The sequence below is a fragment of the Ailuropoda melanoleuca genome, chromosome 3, assembly GCF_002007445.2.
Source record: "Ailuropoda melanoleuca isolate Jingjing chromosome 3, ASM200744v2, whole genome shotgun sequence".
NCBI lineage: Eukaryota > Metazoa > Chordata > Mammalia > Carnivora > Ursidae > Ailuropoda > Ailuropoda melanoleuca.
The window spans coordinates 21,321,574-21,337,301 of NC_048220.1; the positions used below are offsets into that span (position 1 = coordinate 21,321,574).

The following is a 15,728-nucleotide window of genomic DNA, read 5'->3' on the forward strand; positions in this document are numbered from 1 at the left end:
AACGAATAAGATGAAAACCTTTGATGGCTTCCCACAGCCCTGGGGATCAAATCCAAGCTCTTTTCTAGAACCAAAAGGCCCTGTCCATCTCAGCAGCTATTCTCTCTCCAGCCACTGTCACCTCAAGCGCTGCCTCTGAGTCACACCAGTCTTCTTCCCTTTTTCCAACATCCCCAGCTCCTTCCCTCTTCCAGGTTTCCACGCATTCTCCCCTCTTCCAGAAAGCATGTTCCACCAACTAATTTCCACTAAACCTTTAAGTCTCCACTGATACATTACTCCCCAGGGAGACCTTCTCTGAACCTCAACCCTGAGCCACTTTTTCAAGGCACCTGTCACCATGGTAACTGAATAAATTACCTCTCCTATGGTTAAGGCAAGTCCTTCGTATTAGACCGTAGCCCGCACAAGAGACTCCACGTGTCCTGCTTACCAGCATGTTCATGGCCAGCCCCAGAACATAATAACCACACAAACTTAAATGAGGCACCAAAGGAAAAGATGGCCATGAGCTTCTGTCTCTAAGTTACTTGACAGTTTGTATGCCTCTGTAAAGCAGGCTCTCTAAGCAGAGGGGAAAGCAAACTGCTCCTCGTGTGAGAGGTAAACCCAAAGGCCTATGGCTACAGCACAGGCAGCAGATGGGAGGCAGGCCACTGAGCTCTGGGGAAAGAAAGGCAGCTTTCATTTACGTGCACTTTATGGCAGCCTCCTTACTCTGCTGCCAAGGAAGGAACTCTCCAGAGCACTCACCCCAAAAGTCCGACTAACGCTGAGCCCATCAAAAGGAGCCAGGGATGTGAACGTCAGGGGTGTGGGTGAACACACAGATGGGAACAAAGGCCAACTCTCTACCCCAGCCAAAAACCGTGCTGAGGGCCAGAAGGGCCCAGCCACTGAGCAACAGCTGGTAGTATCAGCCCTGACAGGAGTGGATATAAGATAGCACTCTGGACCCAGGTTCCCCGAAGGCCCATTTGCTGCATGCATCATACTCACGTAGTTTAAGAACGTGGCCACACGATTCCCCGTCCCTAAACGCTTGAAAGCATCTTGCTCATTTTTCTATAAAATTAAGTGAGAATGAACAGGTGGACCTGGCCCCAGTACTTACATAGTTAAGAAACGTCGCTAACCTATTTCCCTCCGTTTTGAGGCCGCTGTCAAAAGGTCGCTGCAACAAACAACAACTTTCACCCAAGTTTGCAGATGATTCCACCCCCCACTCACAGGACTGGGGCCAAAAGGGTCAAGGGAAGACACTAAGCATGTGTTCCATACATCAGCATGGACCATGGACCATGGCTATAAAGGAAACCCTGGCCAGGGCACAGGGGAAGGGGGATGGGAACACCTTTCACAAAGACCTAGTAAGGTCCGATGGTATACAGTCATGGCATGGGGAAACAGCCAGGCTGCACGGGGCTCCACAGGCCCCATGCTTCCTGAGTTGGACTTTTCCAGGAACAAAGAGTTGGTCCTGGTAAGGCATGGGGGGCAGGGGCTGATATAGAGGCTGAAATGCTCCGAGAATCTCCAGCTTTCTCAATTCAGCTGGAATAGGGCCCTCTGGAAACACCCATGGTTTGGGCCTTACCCTAGAGAAGTCAAAATGTGGCTCGTATTGTCCTCCCATTCCATAATTAGCAACCTGGTGGGAAAGAACAGCATTGGACCTTGTCAGCAGCATGAACAGTCCTGAAGCAGCCCATCTCCCCAGGGATACTGTCTCCCCCCAACAACCAAAACAACCTGCATCCCTTAATAACCAGAACTCCCAGAGGGCATCCTCTCGAAGGTGGATGGTACTTATGCCCCGCCAGCCCTGGCGGACCAAATGCTTCAGATATATCTATGGCTGTGCCCAAGAGTAAGGCCACAGCATAAAAGGGGTTTCCCAAACACAGCAAAATGGGCAACCTGCAGACAGCCACTGTGGAGAAGCTCCCGCCCTTCAGGGACACTCAGATGGCAGAAGAGAGCGCTTTCCTTGAGACAGGCCCTGGCCGGGGCCCTATTTGTTTGCAAGATAACAGGAAGGTAATCCAGAGTAAATGCAACAAGAAACTCAAGACAGGAACTTTGTTTTTATGCTAGTTTGGGAGCTCCTGAAGACCTGACACTGCTCCTGCCCCAGGTCACTGCGCCCTGGTTGCTGTTCCTGGTCAAAGGGAGGAGGGAGAACATACCCCAGTCCTTCTCACAGTGGTTCACTGCACAGAGTGTTTCTGCATCCAAGTGAAACAGCAGGCCCCGGGCACCTCAGCGTCCCCAGTGGGAGCATGGACCTGGAGTAGGACCTGAGCCATCTTAGCTTCAGCAACTACCAGATGTCATTAACTAGATTACAAGCTGTAAGTGCCTGACTGAACAGTTTGTCAGCACAATGTAAGTCTGCAGTCACAAACAGTTATTCTAGCCCCGCAGTAGACAGAATGAGAGACAGAGTTCAAGACCAAGTACAGAATCTGATATGGAAGCTGACAGATCAAGTGGCACCACTAATGTCCATCTGGGAACATTTGCCTACTATATCGTACTGAAACCCTAAAAACTTCTGGGGCTCAGCTATTGGTCTTCAGGAAACTGTTATTTTTTGCATATCCTTTTTGGCGATTCCAACAGTCAGATGTGAGATTCTGCAAAACTGGCCATAATGGAGACCTACAGACATGAGGGAGAGAGAAGGGAGGGAAGGAGTACTTTACAAGAAAGGAAATCCTCTTATTGGAAAAGAAAGCAATATATATCAAATGTGATGTAGTGCATTTTTGCACAGCATGGTTTTCAGTGTCCACAAAATTAAAAAATTTTGATATGAAGAATCGGTGGATGAAAATATGTTACCATAGGCTGCTTCCACCTCCAAGATGCATCCACCAGAATACGTGGAAATTCTGTCAACAGGGCAAGAAGGCCAGGTTCAGCAGGTGGCCCTATGGCTGGAGGTGCATCTAAGGAGGGAAGTGCTACAGCAGTTGATAAAGTGTTATTACAAACGTTTTCTTTGGGTCCACTTGTTGAGAACTTGTAAGAAAATTTTAAACATGACTGGGATTAGCATGCCAATGCACTCTGCAAAATTCCATCACCACTTGCTGCTGGAACTGCAGAGAATGACTGTACTTTCCAGTACTCCCATTTGTGGGATGGGATACTTAAATTTGCATATATCGTGGAGTGAAAGAAGCCACATCACTATAGCTGGCTCATATTTTAACAGTTTTGGGAATCACATTTAATCATGTGCTGATCCTATTGTGTCTGCACTATTTAACACTGTCCCCAAAGAGTGCAAGTGTCATGGGAGCTTCTGGATTTGCAATCAGATTCACCATCTGAGCAAACTCCAGGCCCAGACTCACAACTTTAATAACAAGCAACTGTACATCAAAACTGATTCCTTGGCTAAAATTAACAAGTCAGGAAATAACAGATGTTGGCAAGGATGCAGAGAAAGGGGAACCTTCTTACACTGCTGGTGGGAAAGCAAGCTGCTGCAGCCACTCTGGAAAACAGTACAGAGGTTCCTCAAAAAGTTGAAAATAGAGCTACCCTAGGATCCAGCAATGGCACTACTAGCCGTGTACCCCCAAAATACAAATGTAGTGATCTGAAGGGGTATCTGCACCCCACTGTTTATAGCAGCAATGCCCACAATAGCCAAACTATGGAAAGAGCCCAGATGTCCATCAACAGATGAATGGATAAAGAAGATGTGGTACATATATACAATGGAATATTAGCCATAAAAAAAAAGAAATCTTGCCATTTGCAATGACATGGATGGAACAAGAGGGTATTATGCTAAGTGAGATAAGTCAATCAGAGACAATTATCATATGATTTTACTTGTATGTGGAATTTAAGAAATAAAACAGAGGAGCATAGGGGAAGGGAGGGAAAAATAAAACAAGATGAAATCAGAGAGGGAGACAAACCATAAGAGACTCCTGATCACAGGAAACAAGAGTTGCTGGAGGGGAGGGGATGTGGGGATGGGTAACTGGGTAATGGGCATGTGATGTAATGAGCCCTAGGTGTTATATGCAACTGATGAATCACTGAACTCTGCCTCTGAAACTAATAATACACTATATGTTAATTAACTGAATTTAAATTTAAAAATAAATATATATGTCCCTCCCAACAAAAACCACTGATTCCTGTGAGGAGGCATTCATTTGAATTATTAGATGTGTTGTTACAAAAGTAGAAGAACCAATCATTTGAAAAGCATGGGTATTTATGATACTGAGGTCAGAGTGAAGACAAAAAAAAAAAAAGTCAGAAATTACTTTTTTAGTAAGGCTGAGACATCAAGTCAGAAGTGCCTTCAATCTTAGAGAATTCTGGCAGTGTAGCATCTCCTCCACTAGCAGACAAGCCTTCATCCAATTCATAAGAAAGCCTCAATTGCTCTTTTTCTTCCAAATCATCTATTGCAAACACATCGAGTACAAGTGAAAGAGTGTCAACAGGGAAAGGAAGAACCAGCTGCTCTCCAGAAGCCTGTAACATTCTGAGGGACCTTGGAATACAGGCTCTGCAACCGGTCCACACTGAATGAGCATGCAGAGGGAGGTGTTGAAACCCAGGCTCCTGTCCCCCAGACCATGTAGGGTCAAAGCTTTCAACACTGCCAGCTGGCAGAGGAAATGCCAAGACAGTTCCTAGAAGAAGAAGGCAAACAAAAATGCGGCCTCAGCCCCTGGGCAGCTGTGGTCTGGGTCTTCCAAAGTCTGGGTCTGAGCCCTGACTTGAAGAGCCCCTCCACAGCGAGTCCCGGCATTCAGATCCCACTCATCACTGACCTACAACATGACGACAGGCCAGACAAGATGGAGCCAGGATTGTGGCAGAGAAGCCAGTCCAAGTACGAAGCTGCTGCCTTCTCGGCTGCATGTGAGATAGCCTACAGGGGGTGTAGCCAGGGAGCCAACCGGGAGGGCAACAGAGGCACAGGTCTCATCCAGTCTCCTCAGCCCACTGCTCCAGCGTATGGAATCACCCAATCAAGCAGAATGCTGTCTTCGATGGGGGCCATGAGAGTCCTAACACTGGCTCTGACAGTGGCAGATGTCTGAACAACAGACCTGCTCCACGAAGATATGAATCATAACAATGCCAAGAGAGATGCACCTAGTGCACTGAGAGCCCCTACTGCTCCTGAAATGGTGCAAGTGGGAGATGTGGCAGAAATCCTCTATCAATGTGCTTATTTACTAACTACCTTAAAATCAAATGAAGCTTGGGGTGCCCACGTGGCTCAGTAGGTTAAGCACCAGATTCTTGATTTTGGCTCAGGTCATGACCTTAGGGTGGTGAGATCAAGCCCCACATTGGGCCCTGCACTCAGTGCAGAGTCTGATTGAGATTCTTTCTCTCCCTCTCCCTTATCCCCTCCCCCTGCTCATGCATTCTCTCTCTCAAATAAATAAAATCTTAAAAAAAAATAATTAAATTGGGGTGCCTAGGTGGCTCAGTTGGTTAAGCATCTGCCTTTGGCTCAGGTCATGTTTCCAGGATCCTGGGATCGAGTTCTGCATTGGGCTCCCTGCTCAGCAGGGAATCTGCTTCTCTTTCTCCCTCTACCTCTCCCCCAAGCTCATGTGTGCATGCTCTCTAATAAATAAATAAAATCTTTTTTAAAAATTAAATTAATTTTACCAACTCAACACTAAGCTGGATTGAACTGGAGATTATATAAAATTTTCACAAGACTGAAAGGTAATCAGCATGTTTTTAAAAACTGGTAGATTTCACACAAATCCATAAAGAGGATCTTCAAAATTGGTTTTCTGATTGCTGACACAGCTACAGAAAAAAAATAATAAATTCAGTGATCTGCTTAAGTGTATCCAGTGTATTCAAAGAATCTTCCAAATGATCTTCAGTCCAATATTCTAATGAAATATATGAAGCCTAAAGATCAAAGTTGCAATCCTTAAATACACAGAAACTCTGGCCAGAGAGACAGACCCAAGGAACTCTTAAAAAATTCCAGCAAGGGGCACCTGGGTGACTTAGTTGGTTAAGCATCCGACTCTTGTGTTCAGCTCGGGTCAAGATCCCAGGGTCATGGGATCAAGCCCCGCGTAGGGCTCTGCACTCAGCATGGAGTCTGCTTGAGATTCTCTCCCTCCCTCTGCCTCTGCCCCTCCCCCTGCACACACGTGCACACTCGAGCTCTCTCTCACTCTCAAAAAATAAAAATTAAATATTCTTTAAAAAAATGTCAGCAAAACTTCTCTGGCAGTGTTTTGCAACAGAACCCAGAAGTTCCGATGTTCACAAGGGAACATGGCCAAAACTGATTTGTGAACTCAATATACACCAGAGGATACATTATGAGGAGCTCTACCCAGCTGCCATGTGTCTTCACAATCACCTTTGAAATAAAGGCAGAAAGCCAGGGTTCCACAGGGGCTACTTTGAAAAAAGGTCTCCACTCTCATCAGCGTCTCCCAACCTCTTGCTTTTCCTACCAATGTATCACAGACACTTTATACCTCCAAGTGCATGTGAACCATGTGCATCAGAACTATGACCTTTGAAGATATTTATAGCTCTCTTAGAAGTGTCCCTAAAACAACTCAGGATTTCAGCTTCCATAGTCAAGGATACAAATGGGTCTGCCATGCCCACCACTGACCCTCCTAGCATGACACTTTGGCACACACAAGATAATTAATATCTGTTGAATGATAACTGTTGGAATGACAGTAGGCATGCTGGCTTCCCTGTGTGAGGTCACTCCATATCCAAAGCACTGTGCAGTCACACAGTTCACTGGGAAGCCTCCCTCAGCCTGGCTCTGGGGACCCTGCAAGACCATCTAGCCGGAAATACCCGTTTCTCAACCCCAGGGTCCCAGGGGCCAGCCATACCTGCAGCAGTTCTGCAGTCTTTACTGTGAGGCCTGTGATGTGCTGCATCCGAAGGTTCACTCGAGCCACAACAGGGTCATCGTCCTCCTCCAGCCACGAGCTAAGCCAAAAGAGGGAGAGAAAGGAAGGTGGGCCAGTGGCTTAGATGAGGTCTCGCACTCTCCCCCCAGTCAGGGCCAGCACTAACAGGCAGCACAGGGTGAGTATTCTAAGTAGGGAGGGTGCCGGCAGGAAGGAGAAGCCAAGCTCCCTTGAGTAGAAACTAGGAAGCCCTGGAGATAGGGCTTGAGCAGCCACCCCACCACCACCACCACCACAACCACCTCCGCTAACCTTTTGGAAACCCTGTAGCTGGCAACAGTGAGGACGCCTGTCTTGGGATCACGAACAGTGGCTCGTGCAAGCTGGAAGGCAGGAAAAAAGGGCAGACTTATCCTTCTTTGCCTTGTGTTTTCCTAGAGAGACTGGGACCAGATCTGCCATTCAGACCAGTATGAGAAAGAAGTTTTTCAGGCAGTTGGCCCAAGGCAAGGCACCGTGATCCTGCAAGCCAGGCAAGGGCAATGGTCTAAGGCCTCCACGTTCCTGCTCTGCTGTCACACCCTGGCCACTGCCCTGCTCTCACCCAGGTCTGTGCTGTCTGCAGAACTATGCCTCTGGAGTCCCCTTTGTCCATCCACCCATCTGCCTGGACAGACTGCTTTCTCACCAGGCACACGTACCACCCCTGCCCGAGTACCCCTGTGCTTGGCTACTCCACCACATTCAGACTGTCACTGCCCCTGAGCCTCAACCTTGTATGCTCCTCTGGACCTGGCCCTCCTCAACCACAGCAGCCTCCTCTGCCAAGAAACCTACCCAAATGGCCTTCTGCTATAGCAGCTCCCACTGCTGTGAAGAGCAGAGATAGGAGGCACACTTTCTACTTGCTTAGGAGCCTCACAAGGTCAGCTGATAGAATCTGGAAAGCACTGTACAAGTTGACATATGTGATCTGCTGCCTGGAAGCCACCTGCCTCCACATGTATGCTAACACACACACGTCCACAAACACCCCTAACCTACCTCATATCCTCTCGATCTCCACAGACAGGTACAGTGATTCTCCCAGGAAGCACTTGTGGCCCAAAGGCAACTCACCGTGCTTCAGCTGTGCACTGTCCTAATGACTTCACATGGGTGGGACCACAGATCCAGATACCTCCACCCCAACAGCACTTCCCCTTAATCTCAATCAGTACTTAATGAGTGCCTACTATGTGGCTGGCATTACACTGGGTGACCAAGATATAGCCCCCGCCCTCACACAACTCAGTCAGTGGGGAAGGCAGAAAACTAGCTGCCTAACCTCAGCACAACACGCTGAGAGCTGGGAGCGGGGTAAGCTTCATGTCTGTGGGAGCTCAGTCTGTACAGTCAAGAACGGTCAGGGAGAGACCACCTAGCTGAGACTTGACGGGTAAGCAGGAGTTAGCCAAGTAGGGGAACATTACAGGAACAGGGAATGAATAGCAACGAAAATGGGTTTGACACCATGAGCGTGAATTAGATGTTAGAGGTTGAAAAGAGGCCAAAGAGGCAAGTGGAGATTGGGCATGGAAGCAATCCTCTGGTGAATGAGAAACAGGGAAGGCAGGTAACGGACATTCACAATCAGAACGTCGACACCTCATGGAAAGCTGACTAACGAAGGGTCAGAGTGGTAACAAGGCAGCCAGGGAGGAGCTCAAGGAAGGGGTCAGGGCAAGAGTTCATGGCAGAAGGGAAGGAGAGGTGTGGAGGGACCACAAGACTGGCCAGGAGATCACCTCGCCAGGACACGGTGCTGCTGCAGCCAGTTCTGGCAACGTGGCCTTGCAACCAGGACAGAGGGCTTCCCTGAGCTCCTAGCTATGATTCCTCCCGATGACAAGTGCAGCTGCAACTGAGCCCCATCCAAACCTCTGAGCCTCAGTGCTGGCCTGACATCTACAAGGAGGCTGTGGGCAGCTGTGTTCTGCTCCCAGAGATAGGCAGGGCTATTTTGAAAGCAGGCCAGGGACCCAAAAAAGCAGCTGCCAGGCATTCCCCACAGGCCAAGTTAAGCTCATGAGCCCTACTTCAAAGCCAGAATAGCATCTGTCCCTCAAAGGCTCCGGAAAGGAGAGGTCAGCTTGTAATGGCTTCTATTCAAAGACAAGTTTTCCCAACACTCCCCCCACACCGCCCCTGCCACACACGTGCACACACACCCCCAATGTGAATACACACACAGAAATGTTTCAGTGCCTTGGCCTGAGGGACAACGGAGGAATCTCTCAGGAGGTCCTAGCATAACGAAGCCTCTCTCACCTGACAACCAGGGAAACAGTTTTCTTCCTTGGAGGACTTTGCAGCTGACCCCGGGAGTGGAAAGGGTGGGTCCTGGTCCCCATTCTCCATACACACTGGCTAGACCATCCCTCAGCAACCTCAAGGGCTGATTCTGGGCGCTAGATGTCCTTGTACCTCAAGCCAAGGTTGCTTCAAGATGAGGTGCCGGGGGGCCAGGATAGGAACCTATTTTCCATCTCTCCAGAAGTGTAGGGTTCCTGGCCACTACAAGTCTATCAGGCGCAGAGCAACAGAGGATTCAGCTAAATGCCCCCCTTGTAATCACCAGGGATAGGAAAAGGGTGGAGACATGGCAGGAAGTGGTTCTCTTTGAATGAAGTCAAATGGGAACAAATCTTCTAAGAACTAGAAATACAAGAATAATTTTACAGCCTAATGACGTATGTACAAAACCAACAGCCAACTACATACTTAGCAGTGAAATATCAGAGGAATCTCCAGGAAATTCAGGAACAAGACCAGGATGCCAAATGTTAACAATGCTCAAGGAATTCCGAGCAGTTCAACAAGATGATAACAACAAAGGAACTATAATTATTAGGAAGGACAAAACAAAATTTTCCTTATTTGCAGCTGATGATAGTGTCTGAACAACGCAAGAGAATCAGCTAAAAACCAAAAGAGGAATAAGTAAGTTGAACAACTAGCTGCATTTTGCACAGGTCTGTTTCCCTGTGAGTAAAATGAAGACAATGGCAGTGTGCTTTACAGACGTGATGGTTAATATATGTTAAGCACTTAAAACTGGGCCTGTCAAACTTAAGAACTCGGAAAACAGGGGCGCCTAGGTAGCTCAGCTGGTTAAAAACCCAATTCTTGATTTCAGCTACGGTCACGATCTCAGGGTTGTGAGATTGAGCCCCAAGAAGGCTCCATGCTCAGCAGAAGTCTGCTTGAGATTCTTTCCCTCTGCCTCCCCAACCCCCCTACCCCCTGCTCACGCATGCACTCTCTCCAACAAATAAATCAATCTTAAAAAAAAAAAAAAAGAATTCAAGGGCACCTGGGTGGCTCAGTCGGTTAAGCATCTGCCTTCAGCTCAGGTCGTGATCCCAGAGTCCTGGGATGGAGCCCCGTGTAGGGCTCCCTGCTCAGCAGGGAACTTGCTTCTCCCTCTCCCTCTCCCTCTGCCCTTCTCCCCAACTTGTGTTCTCTCTTGCTCGCTCTGCTCTCAAATAAATACTCTTTTAAAAAAGAACTCAGTAAACATTAACTGTTACTTATGAAATATATTTTTATACTCAATACTTCAGCATATAATAGTGAACTAATAAAACAACATAACCAGTAAAAATATGACGATGAAAAAACAAAAAAACTACGTAGGAATAAACTTAACAAAAAAATGTGCTGGGCATATATGAAGAAATTTTACTAGATATGAATAAACGGAGAGACCCAGAGTGCTTGTGGATGAGAAGACTGAATAGTGTAAAGATGTTCATTCTCCAAGTCAATCACTTCTTCACACGACCCAGGATGGCAGCATCCTATGGCAGTTCCCCAAAACTTGCCCACACACAGCCCCCCACCAGGTGAGCCGACACTTCCCACTGTGGACCGGCCCTGCTCCCAGGGAGTCCTTCTGTCATAGCACTTGGCTGTCCACCTTGGTTCCTTCAGTTTTCTTTGCCATTGGACCGTGAGCATCCAACCGAGTCTGCAGTACCTCAGGACCCAGACAGCAGACTCATGCCAGACGCTAGCAAAGGCCAGCGGAGTCAGCAAACAAACTGCCCCATGATACCGGGGATAAGGCACCCAGGAAAGAACTGCAGAGACACCTACTTTGGGTTTCGCAATCTCCTTGATCCTCTCGATTTCCTCGTCAGACATGACATCGTAGTATCTGACGATATGCGGGCTGTCCCACTCATCCTCCTCTTTGAAGGGGGCGATGAGGAGCTGTGGCGTCCTGTTGCCATGGTGGTACCTACAGAAAAGCCTCTTCTGCCTCCGGGGAGTCTGGGGAGCATACAAAGCAACAGGATCTCAGCAGAGTGAGTCCTAATCCTCGGCCCCAGGTTGCCTGGCTGCAGATGTGGGTCTCATACCCCGTGTCCGGAAGCTGCTTCCTCCCGCCCCACCACAGAAGCACACAAAGGCCCCACAGCTTGACTGAGAGAAACGATACCCCACAAATCATGTAATGTTTCCTCTCTTTCAAGAATTCCTCACATCCACAAGTCCCATGGCACAAGGTTAACCCCTGACCCTTCTCAAAGAGATATGAGTAAGTCAGAAGGGCTGAGGCAAGGGAGAGGCTATTCGAGGTGAAGAAGCCAGTGGGAGGCACTCAGATAAAGGCATGGACAAGGCCCAGAGACCGCCTCATACCTGAGCCTGCTGAGGAAGCACTGGGATCCCAGGGCTCTCAAAAATCAGTGACACTGGAGACTGAGCCGTTAGCTACTGCCGTGTCTTGACTACAGAGACCACAACTTCCCACAGGGCACATCCACACCCATGGTTTTCCTCACAGCATGAGTCGAGCAGAAGCTGGGCATGTTGGGGTAGGGAGGGGAGCTCAGCAATAACTTAGAGGACTCAAACTCTGCCTGGGACATCGGGGGAGGCAGTCTCCCGTCCTATACCCCAGAGAACACCCACCCGTCAGCCTCAGCAGATGCTACAAAGAATTGGGCAAGATATTGAGGAAACAGCCAACACAAAGAGGAACATCCTCCCCAAATCTGCCCATCCAGAGCCAAAGTCTAGGTCCACATGTGGGACCTGGCCACGTGTCTCACCAGTTTGACACCCTCCCCACGACAGAGGCTCTCATAGATGTCCCTCTCAGGCAGGTAGTCCACAGGCCTCTCATAGATGCCTTCCTGTGTGGCTAGCCCAGCTTCTGTTTGATTTGATAACATTTTTTCTCTTTCTTCCTCCAACAACCGTTCAAAGTACCGCAGATTCCCTCCAGCTCGTTCGTGGCTCGGGTCTAGAAAGAGCGAAGAACAAGAAGGAAAAGGAAACCGCAAACATCTGTTAGGTCATTTAGAGAAATTATTCTGTAAGCGGTTTTCTCTCCCAACAGCTCATTTGCACGCAGCGTTCTGCTTTCTACAGCAGCTAACCAGGGCTCGCTGGTCAGAGCAGGAAAGCCAACACAGGCTCTCCCAGCTCTGTCAGAGATGGGAAAGGAGCCACAGTGGAAGCTGCTTAGCCAGCCACACACAGGGGGCTCTCCTCTCAGGCATCCCTGGAGGGCCCAACAGTGCAGGTCTAGAGAAGCAGTCCAGACTCCTGCCCCCTTCTCCCGACCTGGTGGTGAGTCACTTACATCCGTCCCCAGAGTACATCCATTACCGGTGACCAGATCACATGCTGGCCACAATGAGAAGGCAGGCTGAAGTCCTGGCAAAAAGAACAACCACATGACAATGCCATAGCTTCATCTTGTGGGCCTCACAACACAAAGGAGCAAGCTTGGCAGGATTACTGTGCCACTCCACAGATGAGGAAACTAAGGCCCAAAGATATTAATAGATTTAGGCTACGGTTGGACCGAACAGGAAGCCAGGCATTCTGCCTCCCAGGCCAAGGCTCTAAACTAACATGACAGCATCTACAAAGCTGTCTTCCCACATTAGTCCTGCAGGACGCTCATACAGTAGCTGGCATCAGACTCAAGGCCCACGAAAAGCAGCAGCAAAAGAAAGTCTTTGTTGACCTGTGGAATTCCAGACTATGATTATCCCATCTATCAGTAAGCGGTGAAACAGAAAGGTTTTAAAGACACGGTGCTTTTAATCTCCTTCACTCTAACACCTCAAGACACAACACGAAGGCCATAGCAAGTCCCACCAGTAAGACCTCAGAGCTCGAACTAATGGGTCAGGCCGCGGTCCCTGCAACAATCCTGAAGCGCAGCTTTCCTCCTGAGCGGCTCCTGACCATGTGAAGGCTCACCCTGCAGAGCAGTGGAGGCACTGCAGCACTGGATTCCTATTTTAAAAAGGAGCATTGGGACGTCTGGGTGGCTCAGTCAGTGAAGCGTCTGCCTTCAGCTGGAGTCATGATCCCGGGGTCCTGGGATCGAGTCCCGTGTCAGGCTCCCTGCTCCACAGGGAGTCTACTTCTCCCTCTGCCCCTCCCCCTACTCATTTTCTCAATCTCGCTCTCGCTCTTGATTTCTCAAATAAATAAATAAATAAAATCTTTGAAGGGGAGTGTGTAGAGCTACAGGTCTGAGTGTATCCATACGAAACTGGGCAAGGGCTAAGGCCAGAAATGAGGGGGGTAAAGAGCTGACAGGCAGCTACAACAGGCCTGAGAGCAGTAAAGCATTAGTCATTGGCCAGGCAACATGTCAGACTGGCTCAGTCCCAGGGCAGCCGCCAGGTAGTGGCTGGTGGAGTGACGAGTTCTCCTGCCAGCCCCCCATCAGCTCTGACCTTCCCTTAGAACTTCCTTACCAAGAGAAAGCAGGCGGCGGGTGAGCTCCAGGGCACGGTGCAGGTCACCCAGCTGGAAGACAGCATAGCTCAGGTAGTCCAGCACCTCGGCCTTGGCTATGGTGGCCTCCTCCCCAGCATCGAGCTGCTTCAGCACCTGCTCCATCCACAGGACAGTGTGGTAATAGTCGCCTTCATTGTAAGCCGAGCGGCCCATCCCAAAGCAGTCATCCACACTCAGCATGGCCTGGTACTTGGTTCCTACAGCAGGAAAGGCAAACAGTCTGGCTCTAAAGAGCCTCTGGGCTAGGGAGAGAGACTCCCACAGTGAGGAAGCCTGGGCCAGTGGAAGGAGGGCATCAACCCCCTGCAGAGTCCCACCAGAGCTTACGACCAGGCACTTCCAAGTGAGCACAACCAGGAGGGGCCTGCCTTGGACTGGGCTTCACAGCCAATCTCCTGGCCACAGACTCCCCTTCTCCCATGTGGGAAGGGGCCTCTGTTGTGAAGAAGCCCAAGAAGCAGTAGTATTCAGGAGAGTATGAAGGTCCTGTGAGCCACACAGGAGATGTCTGCTGGGCAGCTAGCCATATGAGTCTGGAAAGTAGAAAAATTAGTTGAATATAAAAAACAGAACTTAGGTGGCACCTAAAGCCATGGATGAGGATAACCATTTCCAGCAAGAGTGTGAGGAGAGAGTAGAGAAGGCGGCTCAGGCCAGAACCCCACAGAGAAAGGGCAAAGAGTAACAGTGAGCAGGGCCTGATAGGTAGCACAAACAAAGCAGGAGTGGTGGGACAGATGCCAAGGGAGGTCAGAGCCAAGACTGCAGTGCCACCTTTGACCGTTAGGTGGCGGGGACCTTGGTGAGCATCAATTCTGCAGCTCCTGTGTGCCATGGGCTCCACACTGGAAGGTGACCATGAAGATAGTCTCAAGTCAAGAAGGATGAGATATAGTATGCTACCTATGGGAAAATGTAGGATTTAGGGTAGGAGTAAGGTGGGAGGGACGATGAGTGTACTCCTTAGGGAATAATGAAAAAGCAGGCCCCATGCAGAGGAAGGAAGGGCTGTGACCCTCCCTGGAAAGCAGGGAAGTCTCCATTAACCCCATTAACAGACTCCTAGGCATGGGTGCCGTGAAAGAGCTGCCTTAAAGGGGCTTCTTTCTGCCTAATGTCCAAGGTGGGGCTCTGTCCACAGCGAAACTCCTACTGCAATGGGTCAGGTACATTAGAGACAGGGGTCTGCTCACCATGATGGCTCAGCAATAGACAACGTGGGATAGGAAGGTGAGGAGAGTGAACACAAGATGGAGCTAGTAAATTAGGGAATCGATTCCATTTACAATAGCACCAAAAACCATAAGATACCTAGGAATAAACTTAACCAGAGAGGTAAAGGATCTATACTCTAGAAACTACAGAACACTGATAAAAGACATTGAAGAAGACACAAAAAGATGGAAAATCATTCCATGCTCATGGATCGGAAGAATAAACAGAGTTAAAATGTCTATGCTATAGCTGCATTGTCCACAATAGCCAAATCATGGAAGGAGCCGAGATGTCCTTCAACAGATGACTGGATTAAGAAGCTGTGGTCCATATATACAATGGAATATTACTCAGCTATCAGAAAGAACGAATTCTCAACATTTGCTGCAACATGGACGGCACTGGAGGAGATAATGCTAAGTGAAATAAGTCAAGCAGAGAAAGACAATTATCATATGATTTCTCTCATCTATGGAACATAAGAACTAGGAGGATCGGTAGGGGAAGAAAGGGATAAAGAAAAGGGGGGTAATCAGAAGGGGGAATGAAACATGAGAGACTATGGACTATGAGAAACAAACTGAAGACTTCAGAGGGGAGGGGGTGGGGGAAGGGGATAGACTGGTGATGGGTAGTAAGGAGGGCACGTATTGCATGGTGCACTGGGTGTTATACGCAACTAATGAAGCATCAAACTTTACATCGGAATCTGGGGATGTACTGTATGGTGATTAACATAATATAATATAATAAAATAAAAAAAAATGTCTATGCTACCCAGAGCAA

The 15,728-nt window shown here is 48.7% G+C and overlaps 1 protein-coding gene across 7 annotated transcripts in view; it reads right to left on the reverse strand.

Moving 5' to 3' along the window:
- Positions 1-15,728, reverse strand: part of P4HA2 (prolyl 4-hydroxylase subunit alpha 2) — a 36,725-nt gene that overhangs the window by 3,525 nt on the left and 17,472 nt on the right. For 4 of the 7 annotated variants that reach the window (XM_034655983.1, XM_034655985.1, XM_034655986.1 and 1 more), the window contains 7 exons: positions 13,685-13,924; positions 12,014-12,207; positions 11,052-11,228; positions 7,224-7,294; positions 6,891-6,990; positions 1,598-1,651; positions 1,000-1,065 (listed from right to left, as the gene is read on the reverse strand). In XM_034655983.1, the coding sequence (XP_034511874.1) occupies positions 1,000-1,065; positions 1,598-1,651; positions 6,891-6,990; positions 7,224-7,294; positions 11,052-11,228; positions 12,014-12,207; positions 13,685-13,924 (902 nt within the window). Of the gene's footprint in view, positions 1-999; positions 1,066-1,114; positions 1,175-1,597; positions 1,652-6,890; positions 6,991-7,223; positions 7,295-11,051; positions 11,229-12,013; positions 12,208-13,684; positions 13,925-15,728 lie in introns of all 7 variants that reach the window. The other 3 variants (XM_034655987.1, XM_034655988.1, XM_034655989.1) reach the window with 2 other exon arrangements.